Source organism: Hemiscyllium ocellatum, chromosome 19 (genome assembly GCF_020745735.1).
Source record: "Hemiscyllium ocellatum isolate sHemOce1 chromosome 19, sHemOce1.pat.X.cur, whole genome shotgun sequence".
In the NCBI taxonomy this organism is placed as follows: Eukaryota; Metazoa; Chordata; class Chondrichthyes; order Orectolobiformes; family Hemiscylliidae; genus Hemiscyllium; species Hemiscyllium ocellatum.
The window spans coordinates 28,846,988-28,868,315 of record NC_083419.1 but is presented as its reverse complement, the minus strand read 5'-3'; the positions used below and the strand labels follow the sequence as shown (position 1 = coordinate 28,868,315).

The window sequence follows — 21,328 nt, the reverse complement described above, 5'->3', positions numbered from 1 at the left end:
AATTTAGCTAATTTGATGATTTTGATTCCCAATATATGGTATTGTTCACTGTATTTTTAAAACAGGAATTAATTGTTGAGTTCCACTACAATGGAAACAAAACTTTTAATTACAAATACCATAGGAACAACCAATAAAACACACAAATAAAACCGTGTTAGGCTCACGGTTATGGGGAATTTAAAGTAAACATGAAGAAATGCTCCACACAACTGAATGAGTTTAATATCAGGTTGAATTTGTAAATATTTTGCAGGTAATGAATAATCTGTTTTAGATCTTTATAAATAAATATTTTCCAGTATTTCAATAGACTTTGACATTGTAGCTAAGGCTCAACCCTGATAGGAACTGTGGTGAGTTTGTGTACTGGAAATAAGATTTGTACCGTATTTGCAGTTGGCGTTTTGTAAACAAAATCAGAAATATTTGCTTAAAATAGTAAATATTTTGTCTGGAATACAAGGAACAAAAATCTGAATTGGTTTTATAAGCAGAATTTCTGGGCAATTAGGAATGTGCCGAAATGTAGGTGTAGCCAGCAACGCCGTCATCCACGAATAAAATAAAGATGAACTCCATTGAGACCAGTATAATGAAACAGGTAAGTTTCCTCCCAACACCCCACTGTTAATTTCTCTGTTATATGGCCAATGGAGGATGTTCATAAGTAGGATTACTTTCTTCAGGAGTAAACTGAAAAACATGTCAATTCATGAAAGTTAGGTGGAGGCATGTACACAATTTCAATACAAGTTCATTATAACTTGTAATTTTTAAGTTTTATTAATGTTTCAAATTGCAGTTGCAGTGTTTACATGAATCTATTATATCAGTGAAGTTATCCTTTTAGCTATTATAGCTTGAAAAATGTTTTTTTCTTTAATACATCATATTGTTGTACAATATTAATATTCCTGTTCCAAATCTACTTCCTAACGTAAATTTATTTCTAGAGTTCAATTTTTAGATTAGATTAGACTTACAGTGTGGAAACAGGCCCTTCGGCCCAACAAGTCCACACCGACCCGCCGAAGCGCAACCCACCCATACCCCTACATTTACCCCTTACCTAACACTATGGGCAATTTAGCATGGCCAATTCACCTGACCCGCACATCTTTGTGACTGTGGGAGGAAACCGGAGCACCCGGAGGAAACCCACGCAGACACGGGGAGAACGTGCAAACTCCACACAGTCAGTCGCCTGAGTCGGGAATTGAACCCGGGTCTACAGGCGCTGTGAGGCAGCAGTGCTAACCACTGTGCCACCGTGCCGCCCACAATTTGTTGGAAAGCAGATATTACTTAAATTTTAGATGAAATAAATTTAGTAGGGCACTATTAGAATCTTCAGCATCCGGATATGTAGCTAAGAACTTCCACAACTATATAGGTACATACTCAAATTAGATCTGTCCCAGCAGAAAATAATTCCATTCTATACTTTGAACATATCACTAAAACATCTGGAAGACAAGCAACCTAAAAATAAATTAATTAAATTTCGGCAAAGTTGAATAAACTTGTATTATTATTGCGCTAAGGTTAATTTTTTACTATAATCTATAGGAGGGGTTGAATTTCATTTGAGTTGTCAAATTTGGGCTGTATTGGTTCAGCTGCCATTATACACAGTGCCTTAATATTAAGTTCCAAATACAACTGACTAGTCTCTGTACTAGAAAATCAGCAACTGATCAATATAATTGATTTGGATTATTGTCTGAAACAAATTTCTACCCTATATAGTTGTGGAAATTCTTAGCTACATATCCGGACGCTGAAGATTCTAATAGTGCCCTACTAAATTTTCTGAACTTGATTAAATTTATACATAGAGGTATTTTCTGAAGCTGGTATGTGTGCACAGTTGGCAGTTATCAAAATTACATGCAAAAAAGAACCTATAGTGAAAAATTACATTATAGCAGAATTACAATTTTAGCTAACATAGAAAAGTACAGCACAGAACAGGCCCTTTGGCCCACGATGTTGTGCCAAGGATTAATCTTAATGTAAAATAAAATAACTTAACCTACATGTGCCTCAATTCACTGCTATCCATGTGCATGTCCAGCAGTCGCTTAAATGTCCCTAATGACTCTGCTTTCACCACCACCACTGGGAACGCATTCCATGCATTCACAACCTTCTGCGTAAAGAAACTTTCCCTGATGTCCCCTCTATACCTTTCTCCCAATATCTTAAAACTGTGACCCCCCCGCACCAGTCAATCCTGCCTTGGGGAAAAGTCTCTGGCTATTGACCCTATCCATGCCTCTCATTATCTTGCATACCTCGATCAGGTCACCTCTCTTCCTCCTACTCTCCTACTTAGTCAACCTCGGCAAGCCCTCCAGTCCAGGCAGCCTCCGGGTAAACCTTCTTTGCACCCTCTCCAAAGCCTCTGTATCTTTCCTATAGTAGGGCGACCAGAACTGGATACAATATTCCAAGTGTGGTCTCACCAGGGACTTGTAGAGCTGTAGCAAAACCTCGCAGTTCTTAAACTCGATCCTCCTGTTAATGAAAGCCAAAACGCCATATGCTTTCTTAACAATCCTATCCACTTGGTGGCAGCTTTGAGTGATCTATGTACTTGAACACCAAGATCCCTCTGTTCCTCCACACTGCCAAGAATCTTGTCTTTTATCCTAGATTCAGCATTCGAGTTCGACCTTCAAATCTTGGATGATATAAGAAATTAGACAAAAGTAAAAACAGACACTTATTGGAAGAGAGGAGTTAAAGTAGGGCAAGTGTTGAATGTCCAAAAGATCACTGATCCAAATGCTTTTATTTCCAATTTCCATTAACAACGTGGGTAGTTTTCTTTCATTTGCCACCAATCCGAAAGCTATATTATTAATTCAGTTCCTTGATTTTAAATAACCAATCTTTCTTTTCCTATTCCAATGCTGGAATTAAAGACCCAGATTTAAATTGCAAATGTTATTTCAGCAGAAACCAACCAGAAAAAAAAATGAGTCGAGACAATGACAATTTGCAAAGTGGAGCAATTGAAGCTAGGAATACAGCCCTGGATTTTCAAAATAAGTTAGAACAAAGTATTAGTGTGTGGAGACATGTTAACTATGAATACAGATGCAAAATACTATGTAAGAAGCTTTGAGAATAAAACTTGGCAGCATGTGTGATAGGTACACTCGTTGTATGGTAATCAAACATCCCAGGATAAAGGAATGGGCAATCCTGGATATTATTATACTCAGCAGTTGGAATGTTTACTTATGATGGAACAGCCATGAAATGAATTATGTACTAAGCTATGCAACTAAAGCACAGATAAAGTTTAAGGCAACTATGCTTATATTGTAGTGTTACAGTTAGACTACATGTTGAGTTATGTGGAAGTTCTAGCCACTAAAATGTAAGAAATAAATTCATGACTTGGGAATGTAAATCCATATGAAGGGTGATCCTAATTGGAATATCTTACCACAAAAGATTCTATAATCAATATTTTGAATGATGAAATGACAAAATGATCTATACTGTTCCATGTAGAAATCCACTTCTTGTTTTCAAAATTATCCATTTTATTGGAGAAATCAGGATCAAACCTGCCTGTTCCCTGTGGTCAGTGATGAGGAATGTGAAATTTAAAATTGTTAACAAAAGAGGGAAAAGGGTTTGAGAAACTTGTGGAGTGGGTTATTGGAGTGTGAGATGCTTGGCCACAGGAAATAGGGTGTAGAGAACAATTCAAAATTAACTCCTGCTGGTTTGTTTTCTGTTCTGGTAACACCAACTTTCTGAAACATTCAATAGATTTCTGGGAAGGATCATATAGACAAACTTTATACAAACTTTGCAGAAATACATCAGTATACTTAAGCATTTTGAAACCAAGCTACACAGAAATCTAGACAGCTTTGTTTCAGTTTGCCATGGTCAGATCAGAATGCACATTATACAAATCAAACGTCAGCAAGCTAAGTTGCAGGATTGAAAAGTTAAGTCTTAGAAAAGCCCTAATTTGCAATAAGATTCTGCTCAATTTAATTAGATAAAGCCATACTGTGTAGCTGCATAGAGAATTCCAGAGATACCTGAACAGAATGATTTAGGGCACTAAAGGCATATAACTTAGAGGCCATCTCCTTAACTCCAAGCAGACCAATTTATCTCTCTCCAAGAGGGACACTTATTAGACAAGTGAAGCATTGACAACAGGTAGTACTCACAACTGGCATGGTCAACAGTTCAATTTACTATGAATATGATTGCACTGTCACCATTCTCAAGACCACAGATTAGTTCTATCCTACCAAACAATGATTCTAATAGTCGGAGTTGCAGCACATCACCATTATTGTTTACTTCTGCAATAAGTCATTAAAGACCTCAACTCCTGAATTTTTGAGCTCATATTCTTATACTTAATTTAAAAATAGCATCTATTAGCAGTTATTGCAAGCCCCAGATTTCTCAGAAACTATAAAGTGGCCAAATGCAATAATCAAGTAGATGAACCAATCTGGTAACATTTTGTGATGCATCACAAATGTTAATGCTCTTTACATCCACACCTAAACTGAAGTAGCAAGTATATTAGTCACAGCTTGCTCAATGTTGAGAGGCTTTGGCCCCTATTAAGAGACAAATTAAATAATATTTCAGCATAAATTATGACTTTTCAATTGACAGAAGCATAAATTCAATTTTAATGTTATATATTTAAATTACAGTAACAGTAAATTTCTGTGTAATTGAATGAATGCTTGACTGGATAAAGTGATTTTATCATAAACCATTTTTTAACAGATTTATATTCTACTGTAGGATATTGCTATTCAGAATATATAATTCTGATGAAAAGAAAAAATATAAATACAAGCCTACTTTACAAAAATGTATTAATAAAGACCTAATCAGTTATTTGGTATGCCACTGTAAACTACAAAATGCTTATCAATTATTGATCATAGCAATATAACATGCTGGCTTAGTGCAAATTATATATAAATATTTATTATTAATTATAGGGAAATATTAATGTAACTCGCCAGATGTGGATGGGAAACCCACTGGACTAGGTGAAATACTGATTTTACACTGAACAATTGAGGCCAATGTGAATATCACCTGAAGGTTGGGAAACTGATGGAATTGGGTGTAAAACATTTTACACCACACACAATTTTATTCTCCATGAAAGTTAATCAGTAATATTGTATGGAATCTAAAATGAGCATGCAGCTTGATCTAGTGGGTTTTCACTTGGCAAGCTTAAATTGTCTCCTACACCTTTAACCATAGGATTTGCTTTAAAATGCTTTAAATTCCAGTTATTCATTTGGGCACAAACAAAAACACCTTTCGTTTTATTTAGTGTATCCTTGTTGTCCATAGATTGCTTATCATGACTAATTTAGACCATGATATCACAATGGGAAAGTAGAAGATGCAGGCTACAAGAACTATCTGCCATTATAACAAACCCATGCTGTCAAACTAATCAGCCCTTGTACATATTCTGCAAAATGTTAAAATAAAACACATCCGACAATGTCAGTATCTCTTGCAAAAGTAAGTAAAATAATTGCATCACAATTGATGAGCTGACGCCCTCTAGTGGAGAACGAGCGGTTATATTAGCATGATTCCCAGTTAGCATGAGAATTGCAATCAATAAGAGAAATTTAGATTTCATTTAAAAACTTCCAGATCCTAATTTGAAAATGTACTAACGTATACCTCTATAATTCCTTGCTGACTAGCTAAAATAGGAACACCACTTGGGCCAAGATCCCCCCAAACCCCAAAGACACACCATCCTGACTTGGAAGTATTTTACCATTGCTTCACTGTTGCTGAGTCAAAATCTTGGATCTCCCTTCCTAAAAGTCCTGTCCATGCACCTGCACTAGATGGATGGCAACAGTTCAAGAATACAGATCTCTCCATCCTTCTCACGGGCATTTAAAGGTGGGTGACAAATGGTGACAGCCAACAATATTCACATCTCGAGAAAGAATGAAAATGAGGGTGGCAAATTCTGCTTTCTACTAAACATACCAAAGATTTAGGATTTGATTTAGCAATTTATTGGTTAAGTATAATCTTGAGCATCTCCAAAGGCGAAAGTAATCAGAATCAATTCTTTTTACTGTAGCTGAAAAATTTGAAGTGCACATATATTGTAAACAGAAACATAGAACCCTTCTAATAGCTGAGTTTAAATAATTCATCATAATGTGATCATGATTGGTCATTATTTTTGACAGCTGGTTTGAGCACTGCCTAAAGTCAAACACATGTACTCTTACCTCTACTGTCATACATAGCCCACTAAAGGGTATGTAGGAGAATAATTCATTCTCAATACAAATAGATTGCATGTTTAAATGGAACTTTAAATTGAAAGCCACAATAGTTCAATTCTTAAAAATGAACAACTGAAATATAACTTCTATCCATATTAATAACTGCATCATAGAGTGCAGTAATCAAACAGAATTTTGGCTTGCAGTCACTAGTGTATGGTACATGCTGTGAAACAAGTTGTACCAGGAATTATATTGTTCATAATGTTTAGCTGTCTGCTATACTAAAGTTAGAGAGCAAGAAAATCTGTATCCAAATTCTAGTCCATGTGTATTCTTCACAGCCTATGAAAATACAGTCAGGATCAAGTTAAAATGCTTTTGTAAAATCCACAAGACATTTTAAAACTTGTTTTAGTATCTTAAGCATAAATAAAGGTAATTTCAAGGATGCCTTTGCAAAGAAATTCTAGGGAAACGTGCAGTGGGTTTTGTCATTGTTCATCGTGCTCTTTGACACAGGACTCTGTTCCTTCGTCTGTTCCCCAGGATGTTCAGCGAGATAAGTATCAACTGCACCTGGAGGACCATGAGCTTGGTAAAAGATACTCTTTGGTCTTTCCAAAACTTGTTGGTCTTCCAGAACAAGGTGTTGACCCTGACTGAGTATTGTAGACTGCACATTCCACGGTCCAGGACTATAGTACATGGGACACGCCAAAGCTTCGGGCAGCTATCACCACGGAACGGTTGGAAAAGACCACTGTCCGAGGCTATTACTGCCAAAATGGGAGTCTGTTCAGTTATCGGACCCTCCTAGTACCTCAACTATATGTAAACATAATCTAGTTCAAGTAAGCGATGCCTTTGGTTTTGTTTGTTAGATAGAATCAAACTCCAATGTTTGTTTGTTTTCTTCATATGCTACTGAACAGAACTGCTTTACTGATTTTTTTAATGAATAAACTATATTCTGGAAATGAAAAAATGAACACAGAATGAACTAGAGTGAACTTGGAAAATATGTTAAAAGGTAGAATTGTTAGTGTGCAATGAAACGTATTTAAGGAGATATTTCACAACCTACAGCAATGATATCTTCCATTAGAAATAGTGTAAGAAAGATGAACTATCTATAACTAAGGAATTTAAGAATGGTGTTAAATTGAAAGGAAAAGCATACAATATGAAAAATCAGATGGTTTTTAAGAGGTGTATTTTATCCTGGATGTTTTAATGAAGAAAGATCGAGACAGAGGTGACAAGCAGTCTGCTCAAAGCCAACAAAATAAACATTTTGAGAGACCTTGGGTTTAGTTTTAAAGTTGGAACAATAGAAGCAGCCTGAATGGGTGGGGTCAAACACCCACAAAACCAGGAGTTTTAGTTTTAGCTTTCTGCATTCGTGGGGTCTTGAAGATGGATGTGGAAGCACTTATTCCTCTCTCTGTTAGATCTAAAAGATCGGGTTCTCTTCCTGCTGCCAGGATTGTGACAATCTATTTTACTGAATTTGCCTTTGCCAAGGATGTGTTTATGGGATGTTACCATATTGGAACAGTTAATCAGTAGTAGTTAATATATTTTTTGTTAAGCATTTCGAAACAGTTAAGCCAATTATTTTATTTTTATTTTGTCTGCATTACCGTAGTGCAAAAATAAAGCATGTTTTGCTAAAATCAAGAGGTTTGACCAATCAAATTACATGTGAAATGCAACACCTTATACTACCTTTAAAATAAGAAAAAAAAAGGTGTAGTCCATCTTCTTAATATATTTTAAGGGTGTTTGGTCTAGTCCATCACACATACTAGATGAGAAGGCTGGAGTGATCTTAGAATAAACAAGGAATAACTAATAAAAAGAGAGAAATTAGAATAAAGCTAGCTGGAAACATAAAAATAGATGGTAAAGGTGTCTAAAAATATTTAAAAAGGAAAAGAGTAACTAAAACAGGTATTGGTATCTTAGATGATGAGTTAGGGGAATAATGAGAGACAAGAAACTGGCAAAAACTTTGAATAGGTATTTTCTGTCTGTCTTCACTACCAAAGAAACAAAAAAATCCCAAGAATATTTAAAGAGGTGAATGGGAGAGAAGAAATTGACCATCATAATATTCAGGAAAAGGGAGAAAATAAGAAAATGATCGGCAATTGCTGACAAGTCTCTTAGATACAATAGGGTAAAAAATGAGGTCTGCAGATGCTGGAGATCACAGCTGAAAATGTGTTGCTGGTTAAAGCACAGCAGGTCAGGCAGCATCCAAGGAATAGGAAATTTGACGTTTCGGGCATAAGCCCTTCATCAGGAATGAGGAGAGTGTGCCAAGCAGGCTAAGATAAAAGGTAGGGAGGAGGGACTTGGGGGAGGGGCGATGGAGATGTGATAGGTGGAAGGAGGTCAAGGTGAGGGTGATAGGCCAGAGTGGGGTGGGGGCGGAGAGGTCAGGAAGAAGATTGCAGGTTAGGAGGGCGGTGCTGAGTTGAGGGAATCAACTGAGACAAGGTGGGGGGAGGGGAAATGAGGAAACTGGAGAAATCTGAGTTCATCCCTTGTGGTTGGAGGGTTCCCAGGTGGAAGATGAGGCGCTCTTCCTCCAACCGTCGTGTTGTTATGTTCTGGCGATGGAGCAGTCCAAGGACCTGCATGTCTTTGGTGGAGTGGGAGGGAGAGTTAAAGTGTTGCTGTGAGAGTGTTGTCCTGAGCTGGGTAGGGCTGATTGCAGGGAATGTAGGTAGCGACGCATGGCTGCAAGGGTGGAGCGGAGGATCCGGAGGGAGGTCTGTTGCTGGAGGCTTCGGATTTGTTGTAGGTACAGTTTGTCCTGGTTGGGTCCAAATTTTGTTGGTTGGAATGTAGTTCAGAGTCCGTGTGGGATCAGTCGGTTCTGTAGGCAGGTGCTGAGGAAGGAGATGTGGCTGTGGTAACGAGCCTGTTTGAGAACGTGGCTGAAGAGCTTCTGTGCAGAGGAGATGACCCGGGGGGTGCAGTGAGAGAGAGACTCACTGAAATCCTTGTAGAGAGAGGAAGAGAGCTTCTTCAAGGAAGGCATCCTTGCAAGAGGATTCGCAGTAGGTTAAAATCTTCGAGTAAAAAGTGAGGTCTGCAGATGCTGGAGATCAGAGCTGAAAATGTGTTGCTGGTTAAAGCACAGCAGGTCAGGCAGCATCCAAGGAATAGGAAATTTGACGTTTCGGGCATAAGCCCTTCATCAGGAATGAGGAGAGTGTGCCAAGCAGGCTAAGATAAAAGGTAGGGAGGAGGGACTTGGGGGAGGGGCGATGGAGATGTGATAGGTGGAAGGAGGTCAAGGTGAGGGTGATAGGCCAGAGTGGGGTGGGGGCGGAGAGGTCAGGAAGAAGATTGCAGGTTAGGAGGGCGGTGCTGAGTTGAGGGAATCAACTGAGACAAGGTGGGGGGAGGGGAAATGAGGAAACTGGAGAAATCTGAGTTCATCCCTTGTGGTTGGAGGGTTCCCAGGTGGAAGATGAGGCGCTCTTCCTCCAACCGTCGTGTTGTTATGTTCTGGCGATGGAGCAGTCCAAGGACCTGCATGTCTTTGGTGGAGTGGGAGGGAGAGTTAAAGTGTTGCTGTGAGAGTGTTGTCCTGAGCTGGGTAGGGCTGATTGCAGGGAATGTAGGTAGCGACGCATGGCTGCAAGGGTGGAGCGGAGGATCCGGAGGGAGGTCTGTTGCTGGAGGCTTCGGATTTGTTGTAGGTACAGTTTGTCCTGGTTGGGTCCAAATTTTGTTGGTTGGAATGTAGTTCAGAGTCCGTGTGGGATCAGTCGGTTCTGTAGGCAGGTGCTGAGGAAGGAGATGTGGCTGTGGTAACGAGCCTGTTTGAGAACGTGGCTGAAGAGCTTCTGTGCAGAGGAGATGACCCGGGGGGTGCAGTGAGAGAGAGACTCACTGAAATCCTTGTAGAGAGAGGAAGAGAGCTTCTTCAAGGAAGGCATCCTTGCAAGAGGATTCGCAGTAGGTTAAAATCTTCGAGTAAAAAGTGAGGTCTGCAGATGCTGGAGATCAGAGCTGAAAATGTGTTGCTGGTTAAAGCACAGCAGGTCAGGCAGCATCCAAGGAATAGGAAATTCGACGTTTCGGGCCAGAGCCCTTCATCAGGAATGAGGAGAGGGTGCCAGGCAGGCTAAGATAAAAGGTAGGGAGGAGGGACTTGGCGCAGTAGGTTAAAATCTTCGAGTAAAAACGCAGTAGGTTAAAATCTTCGAGTAAAAACGCAGTAGGTCCCTCCTCCCTACCTTTTATCTTAGCCTGCCTGGCACCCTCTCCTCATTCCTGATGAAGGGCTCTGGCCCGAAACATCGAATTTCCTGTTCCTTGGATGCTGCCTGACCTGCTGTGCTTTAACCAGCATCACATTTTCAGCTCTAGTATGGGTTTATTCATTCCACAATTTGCGAACTCAGATCTGCTCTTTTAGCCATAGTATTTGTATGGCTGTTCCAGTCCAATTTCTGTTCAATGGTAACCCAAATATTGATGGTGACTGGTGACAATTACATGGGACATCAAGGGGATACTTTTAGATTCTCTCTTCTTGGAGCTGCTCATTATTTGGTCCTTGTGTGCACATAGAACAAGAAAGTTATGATGAATCTGTGCAGTACACTGGTTCAGCACTACACCAGGAAGGATGTGAACGTATGGGAGATGGCACAGAAAATATTTACAAAAAATGCTGGAGGTCATAGCAGGTCAGGCAGCGTCCATGGAGAGAATGCAAGCTAACATTTCAAGTCTAAATGACTCTTCACAGAGCTCTTATGAAGAGTTACCTAGACTCAAAACGTTAACTTCCTTTCTCTGTTAATCTGCTGCGACCTCCGGCATCTATTGATTTCAGTTTAGATTCCAGCAGTAAGGTGCTTTTACAAAAATGCTCCCAGGAATGAGATGCTTCTGTTACGTGAATAGATTGGAGAAGCCAGAACTGTTACCCTAGGGAGAACAGAAAATTATGAGAAGATTTGACAAGAGATGTTAAGACTGTTGGAGGTCAGAAAAGTGTGTGGTTGGGGCCCCCATCCTCTTGGTCTCATCCTTGAAGCTGCAGGAATCAAAGATTAACATCCTTGGACATAACTACCCAGTAACCCAACAGGTAATCAAAGACAAGGGGGAAAAAACAATAGGCTGCTTGATCACCAAATATCACGTACTCAACCACTAAAGAATGGCTACCTTCCATTCGTCACCCAGTCTTGAATTTAACGAGAAGTGAGGAAATAGCAGGAGGAAACGGACTCTCAGAGAAACCTTCAAAAAGCAGAACTCCAACTTCCGGTCACCGGGAGGAAACGGGTGAGTGGGGCGTGGCGAGCGGAAGTGACGTTAGCAGAGCGGTTAATTACCCGGAGTGAGGATTAGGAGCGAGAGAGCGAGTGAGTGGGGGTGGTGTGGGCCTCGCGCTCCCCTCGCGTGCTGAAGTTCAGCCCTCGTGGTATTCGCGAGTTTGACGGTTGGCCAGGGTCGGCGCTGTCCTGCTGTGCCCCCTCCCCGCCTTTGCCCATAAGGTGTGGAGTTTCGGTGAACGCCATTCGGCTTCCAAGGCTTCATCCGGGTTAAAATCATGTCGGTGGTTCAGTGCAATCTCTGGGGACGGGAGGAATGAACTGTCTTATTCGTGGTCCTGTATTGTTAAGTTTGAGTTGTATAGCCTTGCAATGGCATCAGAGTATCTTACTGTAACGTACATATCATCTCCTTATAAAACGTTATTTATTTCAATAACAACGGCAGCAGCCTGTCTCTAATGCGGCAGTTTGTGGGTTCACAATCCATTCCAAAGACTTCACTACAAAACCTAAGTTAACTCTCCAGTGTAGTGTTAATGCAGTGTCAAGGATGATAATTTAAAGCAAGGTCCTCTCTGCCCTCACAGCTAAAAGCAAATGATCCCATAGCACTATTGTTAAAATAAAGCGAGTCGTTTTGATGCCCTGGACAGTATTTATGACTGGACCGATGTGTCTCTGTGGATATTGCAGTTGTTGTTTATGGTAATGTGCTTTCTATCCATGCAGTAAAGGTGCTAAATTTGATGATACGAAGATGGATAAGGTTCTAAAGAGGACATAAGGTGGCTGCAAAAGGATATAATTAGGTTGAGTGAGTGAGTGAGCAAACCTATGACAAATTGAGGGTAAATGGAAAAATGTGAAATTGTCCATTTTTGGTGGTGAGACTGTGTATAGGATATAAGCAGCAGGGAAAAAAAGTTAAGGTCTGAGTTTTGTGAAACAGGAGGTTCAGCTGAACGTGACTCCGATCAGATAAAAAAACTTATAGTTCACAATAGGATGCTGGAGGCAAGGGTAGTGGGTTAACAAGGTGGAAAAGCAGTCATTATGTAGAACCATTTAACAATATTGGAAGCATTCAGTTATGCAAGATCAGCTAACAAGAGGAAATATTTTCCATTGTATGAATCAAGTTATCAAGATTAAGAACATTCATTGTATAACAGTGGAGAGCTTGGTTTCTGCTATTGATTCTCGTTGATTGTACCGGTCACCCAATTAATGTATGTTGTCTTATCTGGATGCTCCTCCCTGTAAAATGACTGTAGTTCATTGAGAAACTGCTGTTTCAGAGAAGACTGTGAACTCATGTCTCAGTGCACATGGGCGATCGATCTCTCTCCTTCCAGGGCCCAGAATAAAGATGAAGGTAAAACTACATTGTCTCTGAGTGTTTTTCTTTGACTGGTAGGAGGAAGGAATAGGACGACAGGGGGAATAATCTAAATGCATAATTGGAAAGTTCTCAGGTGCAAAAGGATTTGGTGTTCTCATGACACACAAAGTTGATGTGCAAATATGGAAAGTATTTAGAAAATCTAATAAAATGTTATCACTTACTGTGAAGGGAACTGAATACAAAAGTAAGAAGTTTATGCTTCAGCTATACAGAGCATTAATGAGACCACATCTGGAATACTACATAGTATAGTATTGGTCTCTGTTTAAGGAAAATTAAATACATCAGAAGCAATTCAGAGAAGGTCTATTGGACCAATTACTAGAATAGGTCTGACTGATGAAATTTTATCCACTGGAATTTCAGAAGAAGTGGGTGACTTGATTGAAACATTTATTTTTGGATTTATTTTGACAAGATGGATGTAGAAAGGATGTTTCTTGTGGGAAAGTTTAAAACTAAGGATCACTGCTTAAAAATAAGGAGTTATCCAAAAAGAGATGAGAATTCTTTTCTCTGATTTCAGTCTTTGGAGCACCCTTTCTCTGGGGACAGTGGAAGCAACATTGTTGAATGTTTTTAAGGCAGTCATAGATGGATTCTTGATGAGCAAGTCAGTAGAAAGTTAATGGAAGTTAAGTGGGAAGAATAATCAGATCAGCTATGATTTAACTGGTAGAGCAGGTTTGGTCCTGTTCTTAATTTGTATATTCATAGTTGCTAGGACTATCCTTGCACTCCTTCTTGAGGAAAGTGTGGCGTCTGCCACTCAAATACAATTTGCACATCTTTAAAAGCTTGATAAATAAAAACAAGCCCTTTCATTATCTCCACTCTGACATCCTTTGGCTCCTGCGCTACAAATCATCTGGATGAGGCTTCAGATCTACCCTATGCATAGTTAGCCTTTTTGGCACCTTTCAATTTTCAAACTATTGTCTCCATTTCTACCAGTACTTTACCAGACTGCTCTTCTTTAGTAAACACAATACAAAGTACTCTTCAAGTATTCTAGTCTACCCTGTACTCAGTATATATCACTGTTTTTGACTGTAATGGCACTCAATCCATCTCTTACTACCCCTTACAACTTGCTGCAACCTTTTTTTCTTCACAATTTATGTTAATTGTCTTTTTATGCCCATGCTATGTTTGCAAATTTACTTTCCCTTCTAAACTATGTTTTGACGTGGTTTTCATTTGAAGAATTCACCTGACATCCATCATGCCCACTCTTTTTTTGTTTCACCCTTCCACCTCCAACATATGTACCCTTTATATCCTTCCTTAAATATGGAAACCAGAATTCCACGCCATATTCCAACTGTGATTTCACCAACACTGCAATTGTAACAAGATTGGATTATCTTTGTAAAGGGATTGGAGTACAATGAAAGTCACCATGCTCTTTGTCTTTCTACTTGCTTACTGCACCTGCATGCTAACTTTGAGTTCCTTGTACAAAAGCACCCAAGTCTCTTAATGCTTACTCCTAATTTCCCAAACACTGCGTCCTTTGATCAACAGAAATGTGATTGAGGCTCAGCTTTCCAAGTCAGCTGAGTCTGCCTGCTGTTGCTTTCGGACAGAGACAAAAAAAAACCCTGCAAATTCTGGAACCCAAAATAGACAGGCAGGAGGTTGCCTGGCTTGCTGTGTTCTTCCAGCCTCCTGCCTGTCTATGCTGATTCCAGACAGACAGATTGCAAGGTTTGTGTGCTCTGCTAATAAGTGAAAATTGATCCTTGAGTTTTCTTTTGTCCCATTTCCTCCTGAGCTTTTGCCTCCTGATCCTGGTATTATTTGTTTGTTTTTCATTTGTAAAACTGATTCAAATATTTATTTTCTAATAAATGAAGGAAAATGAATAAATCATTGACTCCACAATCCTACATCCGCCACCTGAAGCATGGGCTCATCCAAGAACTATCAGATATGTTGGATCCACAAGATGGTTGGAAGAAACTAGCAGTAAGCATAAAAAAGCCTACAGGAGAACTAAGATACAGCCAGTTACATATAAGGTAGGTAAGACTGTTGAAGGGATGCCATTGATTGAAGATGGTACATGACGCTGAGGAAGATCCCAGTAAATACCAAATAAGTTGACCTTTGGTGCACATTCACTGCTAATTTGAAGCCAGTGTTAATTTCTAACCAATTATCATAGCAAAATCAGGAAAAGTCAAATTGTTAACCACTTTTCAGGTTGATGCAAAAGATCACATGGTCAAACACAATTACTCTACATTTTAAATCGATCTGTGTGGAGTTATTTCACACCTTTGGAGTAGGTTGAACATGAATCCAGGCCTCCTTGCTCAAGAGTTCAGGACACTACCACTGTGACATTACTCAAATGTTCTAAAGATAGTAATTTGTACCTATGAAACGTCGGCTTAAGAGTCCAGCTTTAAGAAATTGCTTTTAATTACAGCAAAACATCCAATCTATACCCTGCAATATTAATTGCAGATACGGATGGTTTATTCTCGAAGTTGTGTTACACTACATGCATGGAACTGATCAAATGCAGAAGGTGTCAGATTGAAAAGCAACTAAGCATTGGAGGCTGGCTTTTATGCCTCCAACCCCTCCCACACTGGTATTGAGATGAGAGGTGTGGGAGTGGGTAGCTGGTAAAATCTATGCCATAGCACCAATGTCAAAACTTGCACCCCCTACCTGCTCCAGTTTTATCAGAAGTATGTGGGCACTGAGAGGCCAGTCTGCTTGTGAGTGAGTCGAGACTGTTGACTGCCACAAGGGCCTCTCCCAGCTGCCACCAGCATTTAATCAAATGAGGATACACCCCTGCAAGCCTGGTAGCTTTCACTACGTGTGTGATGATAGGAAAGGGGGAGTTTCTCCCCAAATATACCTTTTAACGCCAGTTACATGGCCCCTTACCATTGCAGTGCCAGCAATGGTCACCACTGCTAGCAGTGCTACTGCAACCAGGGAGTAGTTGGCTAATAGATTGCCCTTCAGATCTCAGACGCAGGACTTTCTCTCTACAGGGGTGTGGAAGTCTTGCCTTAAACCAATAATGGCCTGGTGACCTTAAATTTACACAAGGCAGACTTTGACATATCTACTTGGCCATACTATGTTGGTGTGCAAGGATTCCAAAATGTTAATCCAGCAATTATAGGTGTTTTTAAAATATATCTTTTAAAAGTTGCTTAGAAGGCACTTCAAAATGGATATGTCCTCTGCTTTATCTGCAAAGGCAGCTCCTTCCACACTGATATCAGAACCAAAGGGACCATTGATTTGATTTATTATCACATGTATTTATTATAAATACAGTGAAAACATTGTTTAGTGTCCCCATGTCTGGCACCATATTAAAACACAGAAAATAAACCAAAACACAGCATAATGTTGCCCATCCAGATGGGGAGCTTGTCTATTGCCTTTAATTAACTGTTGACTATAGAGACTTTTATTCAGCTTATTGAAGAGCATCAGGACACACTAGAGTCATAGAGATGTACAGCATGGAAACAGACCCTTTAGTCCAATCTGTCCATGCCGACGAGATATCCTCATCCAAACTAGTCCTACCTGCCAGCACCCAGCCCATATCCCTTACCTAGGAATCAACCTGTTCAGAGATGTTATTGCACACTCTGGAGTAGATGGGATATGAACCCAGGCCTCTCTGGTCTGGGGCAGGGACACTACCACTGCATCAAAAGAGGGGTCCCTTGAATGTTAAGTATATTCATTGGACATTAATCGGCCAGTTTATGGAAAGTCAGTGCTGGGTGACTACTAATGCTATTGCATGATTAGGATACATCTCTTTGGTTCTGATTTCTGGGCGCCAACTCAAAAATCTGTCCACGGTTTCTTGCTGAGGCAACATTAGTTTTAATGTGGACTTTGGCCAAACAGTTTTACATGGAACCAAACAATTTTTGTGTTCAGGAGATTTGAAGGATTGATTCCTAAGGGCAGGAGCCCTACTGCAGAGCTTCTGTTTGACTGGGGAACAACCAATGCCACAGTCAATGACTTGGTGGAAATCTTGATCCAAAATAATTTTCTAGCTGCAGCTAGCTTGGTACTTCCAGGTAAGGATTTTTTTTTTTTAGTTTACTGTATACTTGACTCGAATATTAATGTAAGCATGTGTTAAAAGTTGTTGGTTGTGCTTTGAAAAATGCAAAGCATTGAAACATCCTATGCAGTAGTATTTCCAGCAGCGCATGCATTCTTGCTTTTGCTTTTTCTTCTGAGTTGTGTATCATAAATATTTAAAGTATTCTTTACAAAATCACATCATGATAAAGAATTAAATAAGTCTTTTCATTCAGTCCTTTTTGTCTAATGAGTGGATCTCCCATGAAGTTACGGTTAAAGATGATTAAATAAAGTCAAACAGCATTTATTGCAGGAGATTAGTGATATTTCTGGGCTTAATTTTATGATAAATGAGAGCAATTGCAAAAAAAAACTGTATAAAACCACTTTCATGATTATTAAAAGTATATTCACCTAGATATTTTTGATTAACCTTTTTAAAGGTAATGATGTTTCTTATAGATAAGATGTAATTTGTAAGAAATTTGTGTAGCAGTGTTAGGAAGTTGGAGAATTGTTGGAGATGATGTTTGAAGGATGGGCCTCGAGCTTGCAAGAAGTAATCAGAGTGCAATTCCACCCCCCCCCCCAAAAAAAAACCCAGTAGTGGTAAGAAAGGCAAATAATTTGGTGAGTTAGGCTTGGTGAGATACTTGCATTTGCTTATCTCATCTGTTACATGCTTTGTCATCTTGCCAGCAATTAAAGCCCTTAAGTCAATTAACAGCCCCAATGTTCTAAGTGCCACCAATTACCTGCCTTCTTGGCCGATAAGAAAATTGACTGGGCACCCTGACTGCTAGGTTAGGGAAGGAGGATTCGCCATTTTCACCAATCTAGAACCAGTCAGGTTAGCAATTTGGTGGAAGAAAGTTGCCATGAAAGCTATACCTTGTCTCTAACCCCCTGACTGTCCTACCCTCATGACCTCCACCCTGCAAGATTCCAAAATAAACCACCTACCTTCTCACTATTGGATCTCAAGGGGTGCAATTCTCCACTAACTCAGTTAGCAAGAATAATAGAGTCATAAAGATGTACAGCATAGAAACAGACCCTTCAGTCCAAACCGTCCATGCTGACCAGATATCCCAACCCAATCTTGTCCCACTTGCCAGCACCTGGCCCATATCCCTCCAAACCCTTCCTATTCATATACCCATCCAAATGCCTCTTAAATGTTGCAATTGTATCAGCCTCCACCATATCCTCTGGCAGCTCATTCCATACACGTACCACCCTCTGCGTGAAAAAGTTGCCCCTTAGGTCTTTTTTATATCTTTCCTCTCTCACCCTAAACCTATGCCCTCTAGTTCTGGACTCCCCGACCCCAGGGAAAAGACTTTGTCTATTTATCCTATCCATGCCCTCTCTATAAGGTCACCCCTCAGCCTCCGATATTCTAGGGAAAACTGACCCAGCTTGTTCAGCCTCTCCCTGTAGCTCGGATCCTCCAACCCCGGCAACATCCTTGTAAATCTTTTCTGAACCCTTTCAAGTTTCACAACATCTTTCCAAAAGAAAGGAGACCAGAATTGCACGCAATATTCCAACAGCGGCCTAACCAATGTCCTGTACAGCTGCAACATGACCTCCCAACTCTTGTACTCAATACTCTGACCAACAAAGGAAAGCATACCAAACGCCTTCTTCACTATCCTGTCTACCTGCGACTCCACTTTCAAGGAGCTATGAACCTGCACTCCAAGGTCTTTTTGTTCAGCAACACTCCCTAGGACCTTACATTAAGTATATAAGTCCTGCTAAGATTTGCTTTCCCAAAATACAGCACCTTGCATTTATCTGGCAGGCATGATGTGTTACCCGGGAGAGAACCTAGTCAAAAGTTTTCAGATATTTTACAGAGAGGTCAGACTTGTACAATTAGTCCTGGTATATTGGTTGTGTCATAGTCATACAGCACAGAAACAGACCCTTCGGTGTAACTCATCTGCGCCAAACAGACATTCCAATTTGACCTCTTATTTGCCAGCATTTGGCCCATATCCCTCTCAATACTTCCTATTCATATACCCATCCAGATGACTTTTAAATACTGTAGCTTAACCTGCCTCCATCTCTTCCTCTGGCAACTTGTTCCATACACACACCACTCTCTCCGTGAGTGTGGCCATTTTAGTGGGAGAAGCAGATAAGCTGCCTTGGATAAAAGTGCAGTAGCAGATGTTGGCTCAACACGGTGAAGAAGATGCGGGCAGGATCAGACAAGCATAGAACTATTTTATTGATGCTGCTGGAAGAACGCAAAGCTATGTAAGCACAGGGACATTAAGAACCAATCTGGGAGGAATCAAACAGAAGTAGAATTAAGCCTGACGAGAAGAAATAAGAAACATGTGACAAAAAAAATCACATGATGAAATCATTTTACAGCTTAAAGATAGTCAAGAAGGCTTGTTGGAGATTTTTATGTTTAGAAAAAAAATTATGGGTTCAGTAATAGTGTCAATTCTACAATGTACACTACTTTATCTTCCACACATTCCTGAGTTTAGAAACTCATCCACATTAACCTCTTGAATTTAAATTATTTAAAGTGACAGTTTAAAAATAATTTAGTAAAATTGTTGCAATGTTTTATTGTGTAAGAGATGGTGATGATGAAAATTTCTCATTAACTCTTAAGGGCAGCGTAATTGCCATTTCTTAGCTCTCAATTTACTTCTCTGTCCTTTTACTTTTATTAGATATTTTACGCAATTTACTTAGCTTCACAACTTTTTTAGTCTTCTGGCTAAAACTGTACCTTCTGGCTCAGTTAATCCCTGCTTCTGTGTCAAGACATGCAAGTTGTTCATGTTCTCAGAATGAACGTTCAACACTCCACACTTTACATCTCCTTGTATTGGGGTAGAACCAGATTACATCTGCAATTGTAAGTACATATACTCAGAAGGACATTTTGAGATTTCATAGCTAATGGACAGAAAATCTAACTTATTTACCATTTGAAGATACAGGTTTAATTTAACATGCCAAATACAAATGAAAAAGAGTGGTCTTTATGATTTACCAAAGCATATGTGTCTTGTGCTAATGGTAAATGTTGAACTTCATAAATCTGATATGCATGTTACATGTTTAAGTTTGCAGTGTATTACACTTGATTTATGAGTCCTGCTGCTTGGAACATTTTATCGTGCTATCGCACAATCTCCAATTATAGTTTTCTGACTTAACCATTTTCATCCCAACTGCTAGTCATGTTCTTCTTTAACCACAATAGCTCTGGTTGAGTTGGTAGACCTCTCACCAGAGTAGAACAAGTTACACTCCTGAAACTTGAGCACAAAGTCTAGGTTGCACTCCTGTGTAGAGCTCAAAGCCAAGCTGTAATGTTGCAGGATGACAAGTTAAAGCAACATTCTGTCTGTTCTCTCAGGTGAATATAAAAGATTTCATGGGAGATAACTCTGATGGCCTGACCAATATTTATCACTCAATCAACACTGTGAAAAACAATTTATCTAGTCATTTATGCTGTTTGCGCTTGTTTTGCACAAAGTCTGTGTAACTTGTTTTCTATACTACAGCATAGAAAGCATTTCAAATGTACTTAATTGACTGCAAGGCATTTTATGATGTCCTGAGGTGATGAGCTGTATAAATAAAATAATTTTCAACTCTTTCCAGTAAATTATTCTTGTGCCACCACCACTGAAAATATGATAAGTCCAATTCGCTAACCCAAGATTCTGAAGGTATTGACATTGTCAGCTATTCCCACTGGCAGAACAGTATATCCAATCCAAAAGAAGAATGCCTTGATATATCATAGCTTCGGATTAGCAGATCGCAGGTGAGATTGTCATGTTACCGTGCCAACTAGTTAGAGCAGAGATCCATGCTAAATCATCATTTGATTTCAAGATCTGACAGAGAAAGAACATTCAAGCCCTGCAAGTGTGGCTGAGCCTGTGAGAAAATTGTGTGTTGGTGATTGGAGAGCAAGTGAAAACCATAGCACAAAGCAAAATGGCACAGACATTGCTAAAGAGTCAGAGAATCCACCATCAAGTTTGTCAATGTTTTGAAGTACAAGGCAAACAAGCAAGCATTCCCTCCAGCAAGAAAGAGGATGAGAATGGTTCCCTAGCATTGAAGAAGCTCTGTTAATGTGGTTCAAGAGAACTATGCCATCTCTGGTAATTCTGCAAGAGGGGTAAGTTGCCCTAGCATAGAGGCTGGGCCACAAGGAG

At 39.7% G+C, this 21,328-nt stretch overlaps 1 protein-coding gene and 1 long non-coding RNA gene across 2 annotated transcripts in view; one reads left to right on the top strand and one right to left on the bottom strand.

The window, feature by feature from the left end:
* Positions 1–259: 259 nt before the first annotated feature.
* On the bottom strand, positions 260–11,583 carry LOC132824679 (uncharacterized). The gene is made up of 3 exons (XR_009645690.1): positions 11,499–11,583; positions 2,472–2,689; positions 260–696 (listed from the first exon to the last, which is right to left on the bottom strand). It is a non-coding gene; the product is annotated as an uncharacterized LOC132824679 (long non-coding RNA).
* Positions 11,584–11,653: 70 nt separating this feature from the next.
* The window catches only part of LOC132824917 (interleukin-1 receptor-associated kinase 4-like), a 34,527-nt gene continuing 24,852 nt past the window's right edge, over positions 11,654–21,328 (top strand). The window contains exons 1-3 of the mRNA XM_060839790.1: positions 11,654–11,698; positions 14,876–15,040; positions 16,953–17,098. Of these exons, the coding sequence (XP_060695773.1) occupies positions 14,880–15,040; positions 16,953–17,098 (307 nt within the window). The 5' untranslated portion in view covers positions 11,654–11,698; positions 14,876–14,879. The remainder of the gene's footprint in view (positions 11,699–14,875; positions 15,041–16,952; positions 17,099–21,328) is intronic.